Source organism: Periplaneta americana, chromosome 12 (genome assembly GCF_040183065.1).
Source record: "Periplaneta americana isolate PAMFEO1 chromosome 12, P.americana_PAMFEO1_priV1, whole genome shotgun sequence".
Classification (NCBI taxonomy): Eukaryota; Metazoa; Arthropoda; class Insecta; order Blattodea; family Blattidae; genus Periplaneta; species Periplaneta americana.
The window spans coordinates 156301799-156328356 of NC_091128.1; the positions used below are offsets into that span (position 1 = coordinate 156301799).

The 26558-nt window shown below is 36.3% G+C and overlaps 1 protein-coding gene and 1 pseudogene across 2 annotated transcripts in view; both read right to left on the bottom strand.

Moving 5' to 3' along the window:
* Window positions 1-1186: 1186 nt before the first annotated feature.
* On the bottom strand, window positions 1187-5861 carry LOC138709989 (small ribosomal subunit protein mS25-like; annotated as a pseudogene).
* A 4643-nt stretch (window positions 5862-10504) lies between these two features.
* ome (dipeptidyl peptidase 4 omega) overlaps window positions 10505-26558 on the bottom strand; it is a 349535-nt gene continuing 333481 nt past the window's right edge. For both annotated transcript variants that reach the window (XM_069842324.1, XM_069842325.1), the window contains exons 15-16: window positions 26328-26539; window positions 10505-23681 (exon numbers count right to left, since the gene is read on the bottom strand). In XM_069842324.1, coding sequence (XP_069698425.1) covers window positions 23574-23681; window positions 26328-26539 — 320 coding nt within the window. In that variant the 3' untranslated portion in view covers window positions 10505-23573. The remainder of the gene's footprint in view (window positions 23682-26327; window positions 26540-26558) is intronic.

A 26558-nucleotide genomic window follows, 5' to 3' on the forward strand; every position in this document is an offset into this window, starting at 1 on the left:
CATCATGATTATTACACACAGACATCTAAAATCGGTGTAGATACAATTGAGTGACAATGTGACCTGTTCTGGCTCTTCTTAAAAATGTTGTTGTTGTTTTCTAATGCCAGGCATTTGACAATAAAGTCATTTGACCTCTTGCACTCCAATATTTTTAAAAGATATTGTCATTGTTAGCCACTGACGCACAGATTTTGAGGTGTTCCGAATCCATTTCTTGGTTTGAGTTGCACAATGGGCAGTTAGGGGACTGATATATTCCAATTCTATGCAGGTGTTTGGCCAAACAATCATGGCCTGTTGCCAATCTAAATGCAGCTACAGACGATTTTCGTGGTAAATCGGGAATCAACTGTGGATTATGATGCAGAGAGTTCCATTTTTTCCCTTGAGATTGTGTTATCAAATTTTGTTTGTTGAAGTCTAAGTATGTAGATTTAATAAAACTTTTCACAGAGTAATACGTAGATTTAGTAACAGGTATGTAAGTAGCAGTGCTGCCCTTCTTTACTAAAGCATCCGCATTCTCGTTTCCCAGGATTCCACAATGGGATGGTATCCATTGGAATACAATTCTTTTATTGAGTGTTATTAGTTGAAAGAGCATTTTATTTATTTCTGCTATTTGAGATGAAGGTGTGTGTTTAGAGACTATTGATAGAATAGCTGCTTTGGAGTCTGACAATATAACTGCATTCTTAAATTTATTGATGTGGCATAGAAGATGTCTGAGACTTTCACTTATTGCAGTGATTTCTCCATCAAATAAGAATGCTTGAACATGTCTGGGCAAGTTTTTGTATCACACAATCCTGAATGAAGACCTGGAAACATAACGCAAACAACTTTGAAGTGCTCATCCTTCCTACTCACCTGACCTGGCTCCTAGCGATTTTTTGCTTTCTCCAACAATGAAAGACACTCTCCTCCACAGTCGCACCACTATTGCACGAGCGATTTTCCAGTGGTCGAAACAGAAGCATTCACAGTGGCCATGGTAACATGGCAGTGACACTGTGAAAATTTCCTACGTTTGCAGGGCGATGACGTTGAGAAGTGACAGAAGTTTCAAATTTTTACGGCAAGTTTGTCAGAAAAAAAAATCGGAGACCTTAGAACTTGTTATATACAGGGATAATGTTGATGGATCGTGACACACTGGTACAGAGAGAATGAACGTCACAGATTACAAACAGAAAGTATAATTTATTAAAAGAATGTATATATGTTTCTAGAATAGAACTGAAACTGACTAGCCGGTTATTCCCTTGGAAAAGTGTATTTTCCTCTCATATTCTTCGGTAAAGGAACCAATCCCGGGCAGGGAACCTATCCTAACACTTCACATATGCACTGCCGGTCACATCCGAAGCCAAAATTAGCAGGGTTGTCTTTCTTCTGCACTGCTTTCAGCTCAGCAGCCAAGATGTCACTAAACAGAAATCACAACAATATGTGGTTACATAGTGACGTGACTAACGGGTCTAAAGGTACAGTACCATTCAGTATACGGACACCCAACTGCACACATTAACACATTCTCAAAAATTGAGATGAAATTCAAGGCAATTAAAACCAATAATTTTATTATACAGAATGTCCACCCTAGTCCATTTTTAAAATTCCCTGACATTTTCCTGTTTTCTAGATACAAAGTAATTTTTCCCCTTGACGTTACATTTCCTCAAATGAAGCTGGAAATAAAGTAGCTGTCCATTAAATAATTAATTTCCAAAATCCTAACACGTATTATTGACTATTAATCCCTGTAGTAGCAATAGTAGTAACCCAGTATATGATTATGTCTCATGACCAGAACATAGTACGAAATGGAAATATAAAAACTGGAAATTTATCCTTTGAAGAAGTGGAAAAATTGAAATACCTTGGAGCACCAGCTGAAAGGCACAATTTATAAAACAGTTATATTACCGGTTGTTCTTTATGGTTGTGAAACTTGGACTCTCACTTTGAGAGAAGAACAGAGATTAGGGTGTTTGAGAATAAGATGCTTAGGAAAATATTTGGGTCTAAGAAGGATGAAATTACAATAGAATGGAAAAAGTTACATAACCCAGAACTGCACGCATTGTATTCTTCACCTGACATAATTACGAACGTTAAATCCAGACGTTTGAGATGGGCAGGCCATGTAGCACGTATGGGTGAATCCAGAAATGCATATAGAGTGTTAGTTGGGAGGCCGGAGGGAGAAAGATCTTTGTGGAGGTTGAGACGTAGATGGGAGGATAATGTTAAAATGGATTTGAGGAAGATGGGATATGATGGAAGGGACTGGATTAACCTTGCTCAGGACAGGGATGAACCTCTGGGTTCTCTAAAAGCCATAAGTAAGTAGTGACAACTATATAAAACTTTACAAGATTTGTTCTAAATCCTTTCGCACTTAAAGCACAAAGGAAAAGTGGGAAGGGAAGGTCAACGAACTTGAAGGGACGAGTTATAACGAACATGACATATCTGCTTCCTCAAAGCGAACTTCGATTCTACAGAGACTCGGCAAACTTGAACCAAACACTATGCCTGTAATGCATGGTGCCAACCCTCATTACTGAAAGTCAAACAGTGGTAGAATCAGTGTAGTTCGTCAAATGCCTACCACTTGCCTTCGTCTAAGTTACCATAGAAACATATGCATACACTTTCAACTTTAATCGCAAAAGTGGCTGAAAAACGATAACAGTTGTAAGAGAAGGAGGCACACTGTTCATAAACAATATCAGTGCAGACAAAGCAAACATTTACTTACTCTGGTTTGCAGATAACTTTCTTCACGTGGCTGTGCACCTCTTCCTGGGTTTTGCTGTCAATATCAATTAGCATCCTCTCTCCTGAGTCTGCAAAGGGTATGAAGTCAAATATCTCAACCAAGGCTTGAGAAAGAAACAGTAACTGTATTAAACTATTATACATTGATGGACCTATATTATATGCACTTATATCTGACATTGCCGTTAAAAAAAAAAATCAATAAGTGTATCCAGTGCTTTCCTTCTGGAGAAAAAGGTGGTGGAAGTCTGTAACAGACAGGGAGATGATTACTATCCAGTATCGCTTTTAACCTCCTTTTCGCCCAACTTTAAGACTTTCTAGGTCTAAGTGGAATTCAAACGAAAATTAACACATTTCTCTCCTTTCATAATGAAAAACACAACAGAAAGGTGCCAGGTGTTCTGGCGTGTTCCACCAGAAAAAAAGCAGTGAATATCTCTCAAATAAAGTTGTACTTTGTAAATTTGTATACATTTGCAGCAAAATATCCATTAAGCGAACCACTGTCAACCAAAAACTGGTCCAACCGAAAATGATAAGTTGTGTAACTGAACTTTTATAAAGAAATTTTACAATCACAATTTAGTGAAGACTCAATATTAGAAAAACCTGAAGTAAGTAAGACTCTAAATGCCATTTTCGTGGAAACTGTGTTGTTACTGGGATAACAGTGATTTACGTACTATAACATAAGTAAGAATCACAGTTCAGAATCATGTGTTCATAGATAGTGGGAAGTGTATGTTGTTATAGCTTCAACGTATATTATAACTTGTTTTCCTCAAATGTTTCAAAATGGTTCGTAATAACGATGATGATGATGATGATGATGATGATGATGATGATGATGATGATGATGATGATGATAAAATATGCAGCAAAAACAAACGACACTGAACACATTCTTTAAAAACGGAAATTCCTTAAAAACAGAAACATTAAAATGGGGTTTTACTGGACATATAATTGATCGTAGATCTATCTAACTTTATTCTTGCCCTGAATATCAAACTCAGTCACAGGCATATGTTGGTGAAATACTATTTTATATTGCAGAAGGCATGTGAGAGAGCAATATGCCAATTTACAGGAACAGGTTTCGTATTAACTGGATGCAGTATATATTTAGGATTTCTCAAGAGTAACATAAAGTCCAAAACCTTCTCATTCAATTTAATTGCAATTGCGAGTTACTTTTGAAACACAGTGCATAGACCTAGGTTATCATTAAGTAATACAGAGAATTTTTATTTAAATTGCATAAATCTCCATTTTGTATTATTTTCTCAACAGCCATCCTCACAAAAGTTGATACAAGAACACCAACAGAACGAACTTACATTGTGTCACCGCAAGAAACAGTAAACACTGTGGACGGTAACCCATGCAAATCACTCTGAGGTAGATTAAGGACTGTGGCTACTTTTTTTTTTTTTTTAACTATGATGTACCGAAGAGCATATGGACTTTCAGTGCACTAATTCTGCATTTCCATATGGTGAAGAATCAGTAGAATAGAGAAAAATTCTGTCCGACACTGGGACTCGAACCTGGGTTTCCAGCTTTACGTGCTGACGCTTTATCCACAAAGCCGCACCGGATTCAAGTTCCAATGCCAGATTGTATCCCTCTCATTTTAAGTTCTACCTACTGTGTTCCCCTTTGGTGGCCTACCCTCGTGTACTGTGTGACAGTAGACACTATGGCCAACCTCAAGTACAGAGGTGCATTAGGCAAGTCTATTGTGTTACCAAAAAGGAGTGCGTTATATGGCAGTAAAAATTTTTAACAGCCTCCCTACGGATATAAAAAAATAAAACTCAAAACATAAGATTATTTAGGGCCAAATTAAAGAAGTACCTAATTTCTCACGCCTTCTATTCTGTAGGTGAATTTATAACATTCAACAACGCTTCATGGATATTTCTGTGTTGTATTAAATATGTGTTGTACTAGTAGACTATATTGTAAAACTCTTCTGTATATATTTCAACTAGACTGTGACTATAAATTAAGACTTTGCAGTACTATTAAGATTTTTTAACATGTTCCATATTCCAGCTGTGATGTACGAATACCATGGAATGTAAATGAATACAATACAACACAATACAATTATCAAGGCATACCAGTAAAGAGGAACCAAACTGTTGAATCTAATACCAGGATTGAAGAGTAACTGGTCCAACAAATAAGTTTCTCGTTCCCTATAATTATAAACAATGCGCTCAATATGTATCTGTAAAAGCAAAACCCCACAAACTCCGGAAAAATGTGATTATACCTTCAGGCCTTCATATAAGCCTATTTGGTTCAAGCAGGTTTAATCACTGAAATAAAATTCACAATTATTACACAATATTTAAATTAAAATTAATAAAATTTAGAGCTACGTACCAAAAAAAAACATGTGATGAATGGGGATGGTGTCATGTTCTTCAGTGTTAGCACCTGGACGTCAGGATTCTTGTACTGTATTTGGGGTACGTGCCAGAACAGAAAATATATATCGGTAAAGGAAGAACGGCCGCACTAGCAATATATGGACATACACAGGACTTGATAAAAGCATTCATCTGCTCGACTGTGAAGGGTAAAAATTTTTACTTGCGTGAAAAAAAGATTCTGATTTTTTTAACTGCGCTTGCGTAGTTCGGCTATGGGGACGAACGAAATTTTTACGTGACTGGTTACCCAACATAAAATGTTTAGGTAAAGCCCTGAACAACATGATGATTGTAACATATGGAATCCTACACCACACAACACGCATAACTCATTTTTGGAGAAAAGTGACCAAACCTAGTTCTTTCCCTGTACACTTCAACTGGCCCAACTAAAGCATAACCTTAAAATTGAAACAACGTACCTAGCTCCTTCATGGTGTTTACCACTCATATTATAATTAATACAAAAAATTTTAACTCTTTCCTTTAATACAAGGGCGCCTGCCTCTAAATATTTCAGTGTTCTCCGAATTGGAGCTCTACCTTTCATAAACGGCATTTTTAATTCTTGAATTTCCGCCTATTTTATCATTAAAAAAACAAACCATGAAAAATTCTGAGACAGTGTCGCCAATATATAATCTTTAAATATTGCAACTTGGAATATTCAACGATTTTAATCATCAAACCAGCGGTAACCAAAGACGGTTTATAGTTTAATCTAGACTCACTACGAGCGCTGTTCTCCTGATTTAAGACTCTTGGATTTAACTCTTAAGCAGAGTCCGTGGATATTTGAGAATAAGGTGGAAAATAGGAAAATATTTGGGACTAAAAGGGATAAAGTTACAGAAGAATGGAGAAAGTTACTGAACGCAGAACTGCACGCATTGTATTCTTCACCTGACATAATTAGGAACATTCATGAAAGTTTGTGCAAACTTCGTACAGCCCAGGCTGTGGCAAAGTGACAGATTTAAATTATTTTTTTTTTTACCCAGCCGAAAGTGCCGTTGTTTTGGAACTGGGTGCTGGTTACTATATTGACTACAACTATAATGGAATAAACTACAAAACTTCTATAGTTACGTAACATATTTAAGCAATGTTATTTCTTTATTGAGGATGACGTGAATATGTTAGGAGAAAATCCACAAACGATTAGGGAAAACGCGGAAATTCTTGTTGACGCAAGTAAAGCGATTGGGTTGGAAGTAAATCCCGAAAAGACAAAGTATATGATTGTCTCGTGACCAGAATATTGTACGAAATGAAACTATAAAAATTGGAGATTTTTCTTTCGAAGAGGTGGAAAAATTCAAATATCTTGGAGCAACAGTAACAAATATAAATGACACCCGGGAGGAAATTAAACGCAGAATAAATGTGGGAAATGCCTGTTATTATTCGGTTGAGAAGCTTTTGTCATCTAGTCTGCTGTCAAAAAATCTGAAAGTTAGAATTTATAAAACAGTTATATTACCGGTTGTTCTGTATGGTTGTGAAACTTGGACTCTCACTTTGAGAGAGAAACAGAGATTAAGGGTGTTTGAGAATAAGGTTTTTAGGAAAATATTTGGGGCTAAGAGGGATGAAATTACAGGCGAATGGAGAAAGTTACACAACGCAGAACTGCACGCATTGTATTCTTCACCTGACATAATTAGGAACATTAAATCCAGACGTTTGAGATGGGCAGGGCATGTAGTATGTATGGGCGAATCCAGAAATGCATATAGAGTGTTAGTTGGGAGGCCGGAGGGAAAAAGATCTTTGGGGAGGCAGAGACGTAGATGGGAAGATAATATTAAAATGGATTTGAGGGAGATAGGATATGATGGTAGAGACTGGATTAATCTTGCTCAGGATAGGGACCAATGGCGGGCTCATGTGAGGGCGGCAATGAACCTCCGGGTTCCTTAAAAGCCAGTAAGTAAGTACGTATTTCTTTGTTTGAACTTCTTCCCAACTACTACGACTCTGTGCTGCAACAGCTCTTGAAGATTCTTGGCTTTCCTTTGTAAAGCATGTCATTCAACTCAATCATTTGCGTTATTTTACCGCCTCTGGTCTCCAGCTTTTTTATATATTCTTCCATATCATCTAGCAATTTCTTTTGGGGTCTTTCAACTTTCCTCCTTTCTTCTGGTTTCCCTCGTCGTCAATTTAATTTAAACAGCGCCATTATCCCACATTGTTCATGTGATAATCGACAATGGTTGCGAGCATAGACAAATAAATAGAGTTGCGAGTGCACAGATTTAGTTTTGCCGCTCAACAATGGATATTCTGTGTCACGTGTGTTCTCACATCGAAGAAAATAATTAATAATTAATTCAACAGTCAACCTTAATACTAATTGTATGTAATTTTATTCTTTATATTATAGTTGGAATCTCCTGGTAGATGGGCAGAGAAGGTCTGACGGCTTTATCTCTACCAGGTTAAATAAATAAATACCAAAAAAGAGTTTGTATTACAAACTCTTTGATATACTAAATACCCTGCGAAAGAAGAAGAAATTTACATCAAACAGTAGGCTGCTACCAACACTGAAACATAAAAAGTCCGATATCACCCCATCTGTCTGTCTGTCTGTCTGTCAAAGTCAAATTTCCGTTTCACAAAATCCTTTTAATATTGATAATATAATAATATTTGACAGTGGCGTCGCGTGACATTTTGACATGGGGATGCGATTTTTTAAATGATTAAAATATAGCAGTCTGCTTTCGTTATATGTGGGAGTTGCGTTCCTGGAAATAGCCGCTCATTGATGAACGTTTGAGTTGAATTTTCAAATTTTCTTTATAATTTCCTTGTAGCATAAGTTATAAGGATATTTACCGAGCCGAAGCCTGGCCGTGTTTACATGAAACACGCAAGACGAAAGTCCTCAGAACGAGACCGGCTACACTATTGATAATACTGTAACTTTTTTATTCTTACTTTGCCACCACACACCCGTCAACAATGTCACTTTAATTCTTTATAATTCACCCTACAACAATGGTTATTCCACTCAACACAGCAACATAATAGTCGTTATTGCACTCCACACGATGACAATGACAATACACGTGTATTATTGAGAAGAACAACAATGTACTCCTAATTTCAATTAATGTTAACAAAGCACTAAGTGCAGAACAAAACTGTCAGTTCTCAGTTCACAATTCGCTTGCCTTGACTCAAGTTCACTGCACGTCGAACTCAGGTCCACCTTGCTCGCTGCTGTCCAAGACTTGAAGGCTAGTGAACTACTGAATGACTCAAGACTGCTTCTCGCTTTTATTTATTAAACCGTAACATCTGGACTCTTCGATTCGCGTGGCTTTCTGAATCTTCGAGAGGGATACGTTTCTAGATGATCCCCCTGCTCTCTCCACTCCGCGCCGTAGTTCTCCGCAGTTCTTTCCCCCTCGCTCCGTGCCGCGCCACAGCGCCTACCGTAGCTCGAGTTTCCGTTTCCCGCGCCTTCCTTCTCGCTAGATGCGCGCGCAACCAGACGCGACCAGAATCTTCTAGCACGGCGCCACAATACAGTAAACCGAAATAAGCTTCATAGTTTACTTTTAGATTTAACATTATTTCTTCAGGGAGCGAATTTGCAAAGGTGGTAAATTGTGTATGATCAAGCACACTTAAAAGTTTCAATTTGGAATTTTCAGAAAACTTTTGAATAATATCAATTCCGATAACGTGCAGAATTTCACTGAACAATCGCCTATGCACAGTTTTCTTATCCTCTCCAGGGATTGCATCTAGCTGTGATCTTTCAGATTGAGAATAATTTTCAGCAGCAAAATCATCCATTCGTTCCCAAAATTCTGAAAGTAATTTCTCAGCCCTTGCTTGTACTCCTCGAAATTATGAATTTTTGTTTTACAGAAAGCAACATCTGTTGCTTTTTGAAACAGAATATCAAAGTGTGGTAATATTGCAACAAATAATATTAGCAGAAAATAAAATCAAAATCCTTCATGAAGATGAATGGACGGAGCGGAGTAAACTTAACAGCCCTCGTGCACAAACGACATTTCGTGGTCCCATTCACAATCTTCATTATCCAGTATTGATTCAAATAAACATTGCAACTTTGATGATTTAGAGAAAAAACTCGAAAATCCAGCAAGATTAGTTAACTTTTACTTGTTTCATAAAATTGGCAGACTGAGTCAAGATGAAGTTTAACAATAAGAATCGCTGACTTACAGTGGCTGCGAAATTTTGCATGTAAATCATTTTGTTCTTCCGCCATTACATCCGCTGCAGCATAGGTTTGAGCAATAACTTTATCATTGCAATCAAAATCGTTAATGACTTCGAGAGCATGTTCAAGGAGAGCATTTGCAGACTGTCTGTGCTGACATCTGTTCCTTTTTAAACTCCTTCAATGTCGCCATATTCTGTTATATATCACAGAATATTAGTAATAACAAAATATGTCGTGCAGCAAAGTTATAAAAAAAACACAGAAAAATTTAATATAGGCACACGCGCCGCCAAATGTGGAACCTATATCACATCCGTTGCTCACAGTATAAGTGATGTTCTTCCACTCAGCAGTTGCCTGTTTTCATATAGCCCTCAACTGATGTGACGGATAGTGTCACATTTTTGTCACGCAGGCGCAGGGCGGTTATGCGTAATCTACGTTGCATTCTCTGCAGTCTGCACACCAGTATAAGTGACGTTCTTCCACTCAGCAGTTGAATGTTGCCTCGCTCTGACATACTCCTACTGATGCGACATACACAGTCACATTTCTTGGAAGTAAGAGCTTCGCCGTTAATAAATTGGCACTTCGTGTAATATATTTCCATTGCTGTAGCAGCGACATTTACAATTTGAAAGTAATCCTAAAATAATTATTATTATATGTAACAAGTATAACACGATACACACAAAATAAAGCACCGGTAAATAATGATAAATATATTTTTTGTTCAGAAAAATTCAGGGGATGCGACACATCACCCGCATCCATGCACGCTACGCCCCTGATATTTGATATGTTTTATGTTTCTGAGAATCGTAATCAGGAATAGACACAGAAAACTTGGGCCACCTGAATTTTCCAAGATTTCATCAACGGTGTCTGCTGCTATTTCTGCTATTAATACTAGCACCACCACCAAAATACTAGCACCACTGACAATGCCACCATTACCATAATCATTATAATGTTTAAGAGATGAAGGAAGAAGAAAAGATAGCATCAGAGGTGGGAACCAGGACAGTCTTCATGATAAGGAAAGAAATTCTGTGTGTTTCATATATTTTACAATTTATACATTCAAATAAAAATACATCATTTATACAGTCAGAGGTAAGGTATGGTCTCGTCATTTTGAGACTTGTTGTAAATTACATTTACATGCAGATCTTGAAATGCTGGTCTCTCTTCTCTAGTCACGATCAGGTCAGTACACAAAGATCCCACTGAGCACAATCAAACACATTACTTCAATATTCGGAATGTAATGCTTCCTGAAATGTTATGTTTATGGCGATGCATACATATTAACATAATACTGCACACATTTCTAGACATTTGCAGCAGACTTCGTCATTAAGGTTGATACAGGAATGCTTCAACATTTCATCCTCTTACCTAAGGCTCAACTTACACGGACCACAGCACAACCACACCACAACCACAAAACAGTGGTCAATTTGTGGGCAGTTAGGAATTAGTATGGAACCCGATGATGGTAACTCACACGGACCACAAACTGAAGTCACTGTCGACGTCTGTGGTCGTGAGTGGTCTATATCACCCACAGAATTGTCGCTGTCGGTGGTCGAGCGCAACTCACATTGCGACATGCTGACCACTCGCTGCTGACACCATATCTTTGGAAATGACAGACGCTTTCTTAAACTGCCAACGACAAATAGCTTAGCTTGCAGTGTGGCTATCTGTGGTCGATAAGGTCTTCAAGCAACCACAAAAAAAGAAGTCCGCGTATGGTTGCTTTTGCCAACATAGCAAAACTGCTTAACATTTCTCGAGTGTAAGTATTGCAATTTACTGCCCAACTCAACAATAAAATTCAGTTATTACATCACTCTCTCAGGTTGTTAAAAGTTACAGTAACTTGAATAATTTCATGGGAAAAATTGGTTCGGGCATCGATCCCGGAATCCTTCGCTTAGCACATGAATGCTCTACCGACTGAACTACTCAGGAACTATACACGCCACAGTCACAATTTTTCCCTTTATATCCACACAACTCAAATGGGCTGACAAGATGCCACATTTGCATAATATATACATTACTGTAGATACGTTAACAGAAAGCCACAATTTAAGTCACACAGAGTTTGTGTGCACTCAAAGTTGGGTTTCTGGCATCTTGTCAGCCCATTTGAGTTGTGTGGATATAAAGGGAAAAATTTTAACAGTGTCGTGTATAGTTCCTGGGTAGCTCAGTCAATAGAGCATTTGTGCACTAGTGAAGGGTCCCAGGATCGAAGCCTAGCCCCGGAACAATTTTTCCCTTGAAATTATTCAAGTCTGCTGCACAGAGAGCTTTACATGAAAGCCAGATTTGCATTACACTAACTGTTTTAGTGGTAATTAATAGTTAATGGTTTAGCACATGTCTTGATGCATGGTGTCTCACATTCTACCAGACACAAACCAGAAGCGTATGGTTTGGGCACCACTGTAGCATTGTGAACAGTTCTCATGGTAGAACTAATTTTTTTCTTAAATTAGACAAAGAAAAAAGAGCAGAAGAAGCTGCTTGAAACAAGAATCTGTTTTTGCGTCAATTGAAAAATGTTGATACCAAGCATAGCTACACATGAAGCTGTTTTTGGTAGCAGTTGTCCAGATGTGTTCACATTTGCAAGACTTAAAAATAAGTCCCATTGTTAAAACTAACATGTAGCATAGTAGATGTCTGTCCATCCTAGGGATCTAGATACAGTCCAGTTTTAGGTTAGTGAGAAAGCTCCAAGAAGTGAATATTGTAAAGGAATGACCTCTCTTCACGGTATTTGAAAGTATCTTGATTTATATCATAATATTGATAGAATATTCTTCTCACATCTTAAAAATTTCACATTTACATTTGTTTCATCATTTAAAACTTTCCAGTACAGGAGAATGGAAGGTTCAAGTAGCTTCAGTTAAAATCCAATAGTGAGCGGAAAGTATTGATACCAGGACTCCAGATATTCCGGATTTTAAAACACAATCCTGTATCTGTTTAAGAGTAGGTGGTAAGTGGAAGGGCTTTCTTCAAGAATATGAGTAAAAAAATTACAAAATTGATCAGTTTTTTGTTTAAGAATAACAGCTTCATATACAATGTAGAAGATATGATTACCAAGGAGTCTGAAATGGAAATCTGATTTAAGATACAGTTTTTCACATAATTACGAATTTATTGGAGATAGAAATAGGAAAGATGCCATATTTCATGTGTAACGGAAAGCAGTGACGTCATGAAGTGATTGCAAACCTTCGAGGAAATACAAACGGAAGCATTGGACAAATTCGTCTCATATGATTCGAGTTTTGTAAACATGGAAGAGATGTCAGCCAGTATTGTGACATACCCACGCAGTCAATGGGATTTAAAAATCTCTTGTCGCTTTTTTTTTTTTAAGCAATTGTCAAACTCGTAAAAATTTTATGTTTCCAAACATGTTAAATTAAACAAGAATTTGGAGAATATGTCTAGAAGTGACAAACAGTGAGTATAAAATGAAAATTAATTTTGGAACAGATGCATTATAGGGGCCACACATCACACATTATACGCAAAAAAGGTCAGCGGAAATAATGGTTCGATTATTGTTTTTAATATTCGATATTCGATAAGCATTAAATGCTACCAAATTAAAAAAATGAATAAAAATGATTTAAGTAGTTTATTACTAGATGTGATTTTAGTCAGTTTGTATTATATTTTTGGTCCAGGGAAAATATATTTTACTGTTACTGCCGTTATTTCCATTTTGAAGCAGGCTACAAGTCAACAACATAAAACTGACTGTTAATTTAGAAGTTGGCAACATATTTTATATCGATTGTAACAACAATACATATCGATAGTAACATTCATACCATTCAACCAATAAGGAGATTGGCCCCTATAATGCATCTGTACCTTAATTTTTTAAGAACATACTATAAATAAATATTAACTCATTTTTCGTTTAAACATTCAGAGTATTTACACATCAAGAGGTGATTACATGTTTTTATTCCTCATTGTGGTTTGAGTAACTTGGCAGTCTTGACCAATACACTTCTAGCAGTATTAGTATTTTCCCCCGTTGCACCATATGAAAGGGGGTTTCCAACTACACACATTGAACAACTTACACTCTAACAACACCGTATCTTAAAACTTCATTTCTCGATCAAAATAATTAAACAGTAAGAAATTCCCGCAATTTCAACATTATGGTCACGTAGAGATGTTTATACATCTTTTCCTGCTTAACATATCAGTTCATTATTTACATATATCGTGTGTCTTTCTGGTTATAGGACATAAAAATTTAACACTGTTATAATTATAAGAAACGTATGTACCACAAGAATCATAGGGGATTTCAATGCTAAAATTTATATTTTTTTATATTAGCTCCATTAATTATTATAGAAGAAAATGTCATTAAAGTTTTTTGTAGAGAAAAAAATTCTGCATCCACTTTTTTCATTAAATTAATATTTTGATTATGAGCATGTTTGGAATTATTTAAAATTAAAAAGTAATTATAACGATCTTTAATGAAAACTTAATTACAGTAGGTCATGGATAACTGACATTTGTGTTTAAAACAAAATAGTTTAGGATCCAACCAGTCATGATAAAATTTAAAAGGGAAAACAAATGAATGTGATATCAATGTGAATTCATTTTTTATAGATTAACGATGAGAATACAAATGTTTAACCGACATTATTTCATGGTAAATTAGTAAATCACAATAAATGTTCAAATATACCTCCATTTGCTGCTAAACAATAACCAAGCCTATTATAAAACTCTCGTCTGACATTTGCTAGCTGTATGTTAGATATCTTGTTGCATTCTCTATGTGCACTGTTTCCAGTATAATTAATACCGTTTAATAATTTGAACTTTTTCTTTCATGGAATACATTTTCTCAGATTAACAAATGAACCATAAACAACAATATCTTTGCATTCAATTGTTTTTAGTAATCCATAGTTAACTATGATTAGCATGATTAAAAATTAGTGCAGTTTCTGTGGTGGGAGTATTATGTATTATTTTTTTAGATTTTTTTATCCCCAGCCAAAAATTGTTTCTAGTGGTATGATTGGATACAGCTTTTTTTTTTCTCTACAAAAAACTTGAATGACATTTTCTTCTATAATAATTTAGGGAGCTAATATAACAAAATATACATTTTAGCATAACAAAAGAATATCATTTATGGCTGATAAGTCAATGATGTCTTGTTTTACAAATTGTCAAAGCCTACTAATTTCCAAATTTGACCAACTGATAAAGTTATTTCTTTATTGCATAGGTTTCTTATGGTACCGTACCGTAGTAATGTTAATTCCCTATGCCCTATACAGTACCCATGAAAAACACACGGTACATATGTAAGACTTAGTAGGGCTAGCCAGAAGTGGCAATCTGGACGAAGGATTGCCACACAAAAAAACAAGAGTGTTTTTCGTCAGCTTCACACGAAATCAAAATAACTCTCTCCAAAACGAGTGGCAATGCACCATGGAACATATTTCAAGCATCGTCTGTTAAGATAATGCCATCTCACTATGGCTGCATGCCTGACATTTTTCAGTCTCATCAATTATAATAATCCTGCCTTTATGGTTGTCACACTGAAAATGACGTTATCAAACAATATCCAGAGAAGTAGGTATGTTGCAGTGGAAACATTACTTCTGACTAGCCTTACTTGTACTAGTGAATATCAATGGCGTACATAAACATGATTATTTAAAATAGCCTATTACGAATTACATTAGGAAATCAATACAACTGTATTTTTATATTACAATTCTTATATACGGTATATGTAAACCAAGGAGTGTTTCTGTTCTTCAAATAAGAGCGAGTTTAAGTGCTTCACCTTCCATGTCAACATTAATATTGACAAAATAGTACCGGTAATTAATTTAGGTTTTCTAATCTCCTTTACATGTTCACTGCATGGAAATAACCACTTTCTATGATAACTGTCACTCTCACGTCTGGAACAAGAATGGCAACCGAAATAATTCAAATAATTACACATCCACAATGTTTATAACATGTACCGGTATATTTAACACTCCTAGGCTTCATCATAACCTAAAATTTATATCTGAATATATTAACTATTTATATTTACTTAAAGTACACAAAAATAACAGTTGATATAAAGCATACTGAAGCTTTTTAGATGATAGAGTTGCCACAGTATCACAGTAGCTGAGATCTAGAACATACCATTCAGTCAAAAGAACCTGCCACTCAAAGTCAGGTCCCCACAGAAGGCTGCGACTGTAGAATTCTCAATAGCTCGAGCTTTACAATTCAGGGCATTTCGAGATCACCCTCACATATCTGATATCCCATGAAAGACTTCCTGGTAGGAAATTACAATCTAGTTTCAAACTGTAACAAACAAGCTACGATTTTAGATTATTTTATCTCTGCTTTCCAAATTAATCACGACACATTAGGAAGCAAAGATTCATATAAAAAGTAGTCACATTCTTAATCACACTAATGCTTCATTCTTCGTCATCCTCATTATCATTATGTTGACATAGAGGATCATTAAAATATGCATGAGATTTCCATTCATCCTAACGATATTGAAGTTCAAGAAGGCAGTGGTTAATTTATTTCCCATTGTTGTGGCCTGGATATTGAGAAAAAATTCGAAGGTTACGTGTAAAATAAATAATTCATTAACATTTAGGCCTGGAGTAGACCATAAAAACATCGAAATTCACAAGGCTCTTATTTATTTCAAATACTGGTAGTAAATAAATAAATAAATACTGGTATAAATTTCTTCTGCACATCTTTTGTTTGCCTATGAGTCCCCATAAAACAGTCAGAAATCCCATCTGTATTTTTAACGAGTCTCTGCGCACATTCCATGATTTGAAGATGATGATGATGATGATGATGATGATGATAATAATAATAATAATAAATGGCGCGACAGCCCACGAAGGATCAAGGCTGATCAGCCGAGTTCTGGCCTCACGTCCACATGCCTCAACAGAGGTGAACGATCATCCAACCAGAACAGAGGTACTTATTGTGTTGTCAGCACTATGACCCCTCCAGCCGTTATAGCTGGTTTTCGAAACCAGATTTCACTACCTATTGTTATGTAGGCCTACGTTCAAAGTTTGAGTTGTAGCCTATATGTTAGCTCTGCAACATGACCATTACGAATATTTTTGTATGCATGTTTAGTCAACAGTCCGAAAACTTGTTGGATCCTCATAAGTGACATCACTACGAGGCAACTAAGCCAGGAAATAATGGAGTAAGGTGACCAGTTCCTTTCCCCCTCCATTACTTGTATTACTGACTAGTAACGTATTTCACTAACCAGACTCAAGAATTGACTGAAAATTTATTTACTTAAAAATATTATTGAAATATTTTAAGGAACAACCAATATTATTTTTATTGAAAGTATAGGCCTATGAGAAACGTGTCTGCACAGAGACTCTATTTAGCACGAGGGCAAATATAACAGTTTAAAACATTTTAATAGCATATAATTTACAGTTATATATCTCCTGCGCTACAAAGAAGTCTCGGACTCTGCGACAAGGGAGAAGCTTAAAAAAGTCTGTAGCAGGACAAAAATGGCTGCTGTAAAACAAAATTGGGTGAAACGAGCGTTGAGCGGATTCCGCCGATTTTGGAATAGACACCGACGTACTTGAACTGCCAACATAGAAAACAAAAAATCACACTCAATCGCTTTCACCTTCATCTTGACGGGATAATAAAAGCCTAAACTAACCTAATCTAACCTAAGTGCGTCGGTGTCTATTCCAAAATCGGCAGAATCCGCTCAACGCTCGTTTAACCCAAAATTGCTACACTAATGCAGAAGCAAGAAAAATTGATCCCGGTATTTATTATGGTACCTAATTATAATGATGTTAAATACAACAAAGAAACTTTTTATAAATATATTTATGAAAAAACTATACTTGTAATAAAATATTTGTAAAGTGCGAGAGCATGCGAGCGAGGTGCCGAGCGGCGCGGGTGGGGATAACTTCCCCTACTGGCGTTCGCCGTAATACGTTTTTGCCGGAAAGGAACATCAACAGACTTTAAAGAATAACAGAAGATGTCATGGAATGTCACCAACAGACACAAATTTCTTACAATGGAAAAAAGAAAGAATACGTAATACAGCTGTCGCTCTCCTCCACAAAAAGTGAATTTTTTAAATTTAATCAAAATAAAGACACGTATAAGATGTAATTTACATTTTGATTGTTTTTTAAGCAAACAAATTCAAATTTATTTATATTGATAAAACCCAGTCACAGCTCTTACATGGAGCCCTGAACACAACGCAAATTATCTGGACAAGTTGTACAAGCCTAACAATATCTCAAGTTTGTGACGCACTTGCTGCCTTAATCAAGGACGTACCGTACTCAGACTTCTGTCCAGAAGGGAGCATTACAGAATATTGACAAGAAAAATACTAATAAAATATTGTACAACATAGTCAATAACTATTTCTACGTAAGGTTTCACGTTTGCCACATACGGTACCGGTATAATGCAGTAGTACCTCACTTCACTAGGCCCTGTTCATACTGTAGTTTGCCTGCTCAGTAATTCTCAATCACTAACCATCATTTAATTATTTCCAGTCTTTCATGAAAAATACACGCACATGGCCAGCTGTTGTGCAATTGCTGGTGAATAATGTATTCAGCCATTATTATTATTACTATTATTATTATTATTATTATTATTATTATTATTATTATTATTATTATTATTATTAATATTGTTGTTGTTGTTGGGACGCAGGAGGGAGAAAGACCTTTGGGGAGGCCGAGATGTAGATGGGAGGATAATATTAAAATGGATTTGAGGGAGGTGGGACATGATGGTAGGGACCAGATTAATCTTGCTCAGAATAGGGACCGAAGGCAGGCTTATGAGAGGGCAGCAATGAACCTCCGGGTTTCTTAAAAGTCGTAAGTATAAATATATACTATTATTATTATTATTATTATTATTATTATTATTACTGGCACGAACAATGCTCAGCTATGGCAGCGAAGCATGGACACTGAGGAAAGCAGATGAAAGTAGAATAATGGCTTGTGAAATGTGATTCATGCGAAGAACAACAGGCTATACTAAATGGGATCTGAAAAGAAATTGTGAAATTTTACAGGAACTAAAAACTCAACCAGTTTTAGATTACATTGTTCAATATCAATCTAATTGGAAACATCATTTGGAAAGAATGAGTAATAGTAGACTCCCAAAGGCAGTTTATAATTATGTACCACAAGGCCAAAGATGTGTGGGTCGTCCTGCTAAGAGATGGCGTGAAAATTTTATGTGGGACCATAACAGGCCTTGTGGCCTAACACTTGTCAGGCAGAACAACAGAACAACATTATTGTTATTATTATTATTATTATTATTATTATTATTATTATTATTATTATTATTATTATTATTATTAAAGTTTCTTGTTTGGCGAATTAACGCAATTATTGTTTCACTTTTTTTGCTAAGTAACAGAAGAGGTAAAGTTAAAACAAGGCGGGTGCCAAAATTTACATTGCTCAGGGTGCCAATGCCCTAACCCAGGGCGTGTACATAACTGTAAGCTGAATGGAATCTCCACTCTGTCTCCAAAGTTGCAATGCAAGTCATACAACATGTTTTGTTGTGTACCTAATGAGCCCCTTTCATCATTCCTCATGAAAGTTACTAAATTTTCGGTATTTACACAAAGAGTCATTATGCGAAGAAAACATAAGAAGTATTAAGTTATTTAAATAGCTACTTCACTGTGTTAATACTTAAATGATGGTCTTATTTTACCACCATGACACAGTGAAGTAGTTATTTAAGTAACGTAATAGTTCATAAGTGATTATGTAAGTGTTAAAGATTGTAGGCCTACTGTAATCAAGAATGAAGAAATATTTAGTGAATTTTGAAATGCTGACTCTGCAAATGGTACTGAATCACATTAGGATAATCTCCTAATGTGAGTCAGTACCATTTGCAGAGTCAGCTTTCCTGGACAACTCCTTGTGTGACTGTGATCTTTTTTTGGACTTCAGATGCCGTATTTTAGATTGTTTCTTATTAGTGTTTCCCATTTTCTAAAATATAAAAATATTTAAATAGCTACTTCACTGTGTTAATATTTAAATGATGGTCTTATTTTACCACCATGACACAGTGAAGTAGTTATTTAAATAACGTAATAGTTCATAAGTGATTATGTAAGTGTTAAAGATTGTACTGTAATCAAGAATGAAGAAATATTTAGTGAATTTTGAAATGCTGACTCTGCAAATGGTACTGAATCACATTAGGATAATCTCCTAATGTGAGTCAGTACCATTTGCAGAGTCAGCTTTCCTGGACAACTCCTTGACTGTGATCTTTTTTTTGGACTTCAGATGCCGTATTTTAGATTGTTTCTTATTAGTGTTTCCCATTTTCTAAAATATAAAAATATTTAAATAGCTACTTCACTGTGTTAATATTTAAATGATGGTCTTATTTTACCACCATGACACAGTGAAGTAGTTATTTAAATAACGTAATAGTTCATAAGTGATTATGTAAGTGTTAAAGATTGTACTGTAATCAAGAATGAAGAAATATTTAGTGAATTTTGAAATGCTGACTCTGCAAATGGTACTGATCACATTAGGATAATCTCCTAATGTGAGTCAGTACCATTTGCAGAGTCAGCTTTCCTGGACAACTCCTTGACTGTGATCTTTTTTTGGACTTCAGATGCCGTATTTTAGATTGTTTCTTATTAGTGTTTCCCATTTTCTAAAATATATTCTCAGACAATGAACACAAGGAAGGAAAATGAACACAAAGATTCATCATAAAGTTTAGAGAACACAGGAAACTCTATAATTACAGTCTTAAATCAGTGATGAATTCAAAGACGTGGCAGGAGGGGGCAGTGGAGTTCCTCTCCCTTGAGAGGAAATTAATTTCGCTTTATAGGCATTATCGCCGCGCTCTCATGGTTAACATTCAGCAGGTCTTTGAGCGGCCTCGTGCGTAACATTCGGCAGGTCTTTGAAATTTAATTGCATTATTGTTTTCAATTTCTTATGTCGCCGCTCCAATCACTCACCTCAATTTCAATATTGCAACCAATAAGCTGCTTCCATCATTAAATGACACCCATTGTCGGACTATCGGATCTGTGCCCCCGTAAGATATGCGAACTGAACCCTATTCCTTCTCAGGCTCGGTAATTCATTTCTCTCCCTGCATTCCTATCTCTCTCTTTTCTATCTCTCTCCCTTTCTCTCCCCCACTACTGACAATTTTGGCCTTCTTGCAGGACAATTTATTTGCACTTGCAGTCGAGTGTTGTCAACTCAACATGAATACTGTAGCACGAAGTGGCGAAAGAAATATTATTAAGCAAGTACATAATAGCATTTTGCGATGAAGAGAAACAAACAGGTCAATATCTCTTTCCTATAAACAAGGCAACGAAAATAGCAGCTGCGATCACAGGTGAGGCTTATTTTATTTCAGTTGATTACGTATTAAAATTACTTACTTAACTAATACTAATACAACATGTTATGTAATTTATATAGGCAGGTCAGAGCTCCTAATAAAGAAAATCAGGAGAGAGGGAGTCTGTGCAGGAGATGAAAAGCTAGAATCACCAGGGAAGAACAGACCAAGGGAATCTTTAATTCTTGTAGATGATATGGACCGATGTATTTTAAGAAGAAAGATGCAAAAATTTTATACCGTGCAGAAAGAAGTTCCGACATTGAAGAAATTACTGATGGTTGCAAGAGAAGCAATAATTTCCAAGGTTGGAGAGAAAAACTACGGAAAGTGATTCGAGACATGGGATTTAGGTTTAAAAAATGTAGAAATGCAAGATGTATTTTTATTGAAAGAAATGATATTGTAGCATGGAGGACCAGTTATTTATGACACCGTTTGACGGAAGTTTGGCAACATCCCTATTCGGCAAGGTTCGTGACCTGCTGTGGTGGGAGGAAAGCGGGTGGAATGGAGTGAGTACAGGCGTTAACTTTTCCAAGAACGACGACAGCGCTGAAGGGGCACAGATCTGGTGGTCCGACAATACTTGTCTAATCCACGTGGACTAAAACCGAGGTTGCAATGTCTTGTGCTGAGGACGAACATTAAGGTATGTGATTAAAAATTATTATTAAAGAGTTATTATTAAGAGTTAAGAATGTCAACGTACTCGTATATGAAATAATAATAATAATAATAATAATAATAATAATAATAATAATAATAATAATAATAGTCATTTAACAATATAACAAACTAGTGCTTATTCTTATTGAGGAAGTAGACGTGACAACGTGATGCTTAGAGTGAAACCTACAGAGCAACAATCGGTCAGCAAAATTATGTTTTAAAGCACACCGCACGTTATTGTATGATGCCGACATGTTAAGCATGAGGCCGCTGCGATAATAAGTATACTGAACTATTGGTATTGCACATTATCAGTTCTAACGTAATATTTAAAATCTACCGTTAATGAGATTTTGCATCTTGTCTATGTTTATTTTATAACAACCTGTTCCAAGTTTTCTGGCATATCAAGTTACACGTCTTCAGTTTCTTGCTTACATTATATATATGAAACAACGAGTCAAAGTCAGGATAGGACAAGAAATGTCAGAAGAAAGCGAAATAGGTAGGAGTACGTCAAGAATGCCCTTTATCACCTATCCTGTTCAACATCTACTTGAAGGATTTAGTGAAGAATTGTTTTCAGAACATGGGAGGAGTGATAGTAGGAGGAAGAAGAATAAAGTGTATAAGATTTGCGGCTGATATGGCGTTGTTAGCAGAAGAGGAGATGATACTAAGGGATATGCTACTGGAGCTAAATGACAGCTGTGAGCAGTATGGGATGAAGATAAATGCAAACAAGACGAAGACCATGGTCATAGGAAGAAAAGTAAAGAAGGTAAACTTGTGAATTCTAAATGAGGCAGTAGAGCAAGTGGACAGCTTCATATATTTGGGATGTACTATAAGCAATAAATCCATGGTAAATAACCCCCCCCCCCTCCACAGCCTCTGCAACCCCTCCTAGGGGAAACTGCCTGAATTCAACACTGCTCTGAATCCAGCAGTTAGGACATAAGATGCATGCTTACTGTTTGACAACATGTTGTTGTTGTTATCTAATGCCGGGCTTTGGCAACGAAGCCATTAGCGTTCTTGCTCTCCAATATTTCTCTGTGGTGGATCCATCAGGTAGAACTTCACAGGTTATGAGATGATCTTCAGTCATTTCTTCTTCTTTGTTGCATAGAGGGCAATTTGGATTTGTGTAAATTCCTATTTTATTCAAGTGTTTGGCCAAATAATCGTGTTCTGTAAGCAGTCTGAATTTTGCTATTGCAGATTTACGTGGGATTTCTGGAATAATTTCTGTTTTTTTTTATTAAAATGCTTAATTTTTATCTTTGGCTTTGGTACATAGTGCTTGGTTTTGCTTGATTTTATATTTATTTTTAATTAGTCTTTTGATGGATGTAAAAGGTAGGCTTGTATTTGTATTCTGAATTAAATTGGATCCTTTTTTGGCAAGAAAGTCAGCAGTTTCATTTCCAGCAATTCCGCAATGTGCAGGTATCCATTGCAACTGAATTCTTTTCTGTAGTTTTTGAAGTTGTTGGATCATTTTGTGACATTCTTTAATTTGGATTGACATCATTTTATATGAATTTATTGCATATAATGCTGCTTTAGAATCAGAGAGAATGACAGCATTTTGAAATTTATCTATTCTGTATAGTAGGTGTTGGAGTGAGATATAAATAGCCATTATTTCCGCATCAAAATTTGTTGTATGATGTCCTGCTGGTTGATAAAATGAGACTAACGCACACGTAATTCCTGTTTGACAACATTTAAGAGCATGATGTCGTGTTCACCACATCGATAGCTTCTTCTCCACTCAATCACGCAGCTGCTGTCCTCTGAGTGACGTCACACGCCGGTAACTACTACACACTGCCATAAGAATTTGACGCCATATGGATTAATGTTTTCACCTCTGAGTAAAGTTAAACTGTATCTCCATTCAAATTGAAACAGTTGTCCAGGAAGTGTCCCAGCGTGTGATAGAGATGGGGCCTCACCCCCGTCAGTCCGTGTTCTTCGTCAGGATAGCTCTGCGAACAAAAATTATGACAGTGACGTTTATACAGAGTGGTTAAAAAAAATAGTAACAAAATACTTTGATAACATTATTTTTTACACAACACAATACTGTACTCCAACCACGAGAAAATCTCAGAGGAATGAGACGCAGTGGGGTGATGCTATGAATGAATGTTGATGTCATAAGGTCACACACATGGGTAGACGCATCACCATTGGCTTTCTCTCAAAGCACAAACGATAACATTGATATACACATATTTATACTACCCTAGTTACAAAATTAGATCACGGTTAATTTCCTGGTCTTTTAATCCCTCCGTATAGGAAATAACATATGCAGGAGAGCGAGGTGCCAAGCGGCGAGGGTGGGGATAACTTCCCCTACTGGCGTTCGCCGTTTCACGATTTATCCGCACATTCCTTTCACTGTTAACCTCCTGGTTGGAGAACAGTATCTATTGTTCTTTTTTCTCTTGTACAGAGGAGGGACCTGAAGGCTTACACTGCAGCCTGAGGCTTATTGTGCTTACCATTACTATTCTGGGTAGCCGAACGGCTGCACTCTTATACAAGTACAGCACGTCACACCATGAACTTAACCGGGCTATGGTATGGATGATGATGATGATGATGATGATGATGATGATGATGTGTGAATTAATAATGCAGGGGCGTACGCAAGAGGGAGGGTTACCGAATTTGAACTCCCCCCCCCCCCCTTGAACTTGGAAAAAAATGACATATTTAGATTTGAGTACTATCTTTTTAGCCATAATCCCTTTCCCTTCTCTAATTTTTCACTGTCAGAGTAACAAAAACTACATCGACATAAGGCATAGTTCTTCTACTTCTCCTTCAATATAATCCCTGTGTTGTGGCACGTTCGAATTATAACAATGCTGTCTTTATTATAGAGAGACCTACCGCCTAGTACCGACCTTGTAATAAAAATAATACTAACACAATATGAAATTTAAGTTGTTATGAAACATATTGAAAATGTTGTTTTGACAGTTATGCAATACAAATTTTAAATATTGTGCATTGTTAATAATTTTAAACTCATTTTAAGAGTGGTATTCACCCGTTCGTTAGTTTGAGTCCTGACTTTATTGTGAAACGTTTGTTTAACGTTTTGTGCATTTGACATTTCATATTGTTAATATAAATATATAATAATATTAACAAATATACGGTAACATAATAATATAATAATTAGGGCTAGGATTTTGATGAAATTGCATCTTTTTTCTAGTAAGCCAGAAACATAGCTGCTTTAGTAGGCCTATTTATGTGTTATGTGATAGACTGAATGTTTTAAGACATATTTGTTAGGGCATTTTTTTTGCATTTTTTGCCTGTTTCAACTCATAAGAGCATCTTTTGTTTTATTCGGTCATTTTTGAGGCATTTTCATTTAATTTTGGCCATAAATCCCCATTATTAATATAAAATAATGTCTATTTCCTTTGATATTTTTTTTTACATATTTTGTCCATTAATACCCATTATTTTGTATAATATTTTAATCGTTTTTCTACACAAATATTGCCATTTTAACGTAGTACACCCATGTAATGGATCAGTCCAACCACCCCTTCAATATAGACTCCTCTATACCTGCTAATTCCGGATAAGAGTGGCCTTGTGGTAGACTACATGGAAACTAAAAGTAAAGTAAATCCATGGGGCTACAGCCCATAAAGGGCCAAGACCGACCAGCCGACTGCTGACCTCACGTCCACATACCGACGCAGAGGTGAACGATCATACATGGAAACTACTTCAGATAAAATAATTAATTAAAGTGTAGCCTACTACTTAGAAAAAATTGTGTAAAATTTAATTTAATTACTAATCTAAATATTAAGTAGTACAAAACCTCTTTTCCTACTAAGCCAATTATGTAAGATCAAATTTTAGGGCATTTTAAGGGCATTTTTGAAAGATTTTTAGGTCATACATGCATTGTTTTTAGGACATTTTTTCATGATTTATAGGTCATCAAAATCCTAGCCCTAATAATAATACACAAAATTTAAAATTCCGATAATGTAAATTGTAAGCAATTTTAATAATGACCCCCTCCCCTTGACAAAATTCTGCATAAGCCACTGAATGGCGGCGAAATAAGCCTGAAGTTGCACGCAATAAATGAATAACAGGACTACAAGACAGACAAGGAGAAACATAAAAATATTCATGGTGTGTGGATAAGCTTCAGGGCTTCTACCGCGTTGTCTTGGTGTTATTGGCTGATGTTTCGACTTCTGTGTTGTGGCCATCTTCAGAGCAGTTGTTGGATAAGGAAATAGTCTGCCAGCTATTATATATATAGTAGTCTCGATGGGGGGAATAATTGCTGTGATAGGTGAGATAGGTGAGAACCTACGACCTATCACAGCAATTACTCCCCCCATCGAGACTACTATATATATAAGAGCTGGCAGACTATTTCCTTATCCAACAACTGCTCTGAAGATGGCCACAACACAGCAGTCGAAACGTCAGCCAATAACACCAAGACAACGCGGTAGAAGCCCTGAAGCTTATCCACACACCATGTACACCAGCCGCGGAAGCCTACTCAAACACATAAAAATATTCAGTTTGTCTGGAATAACATGAGATAATCTGTTTCTACTGCCACATACTATCTGCTGGAACAGGACGTCGTTGTGCTCCAGCGTCTTGGCCAGCATCATGGACTGCTGGTAGTGCACATTGTCGTCCAGGGTCCCGTGCACCAGCAGGTACTCCTTGTTCCGAATATTCGCGGAGATCCTGGTTAACGCAGCGTCTATGTATCCCTTCAGATTGTCGTCTGGTGTCGGCAGGCCCATGTAGCGCTCAGTGTAAATCGTATCTTGAAGAATGAAAAACAA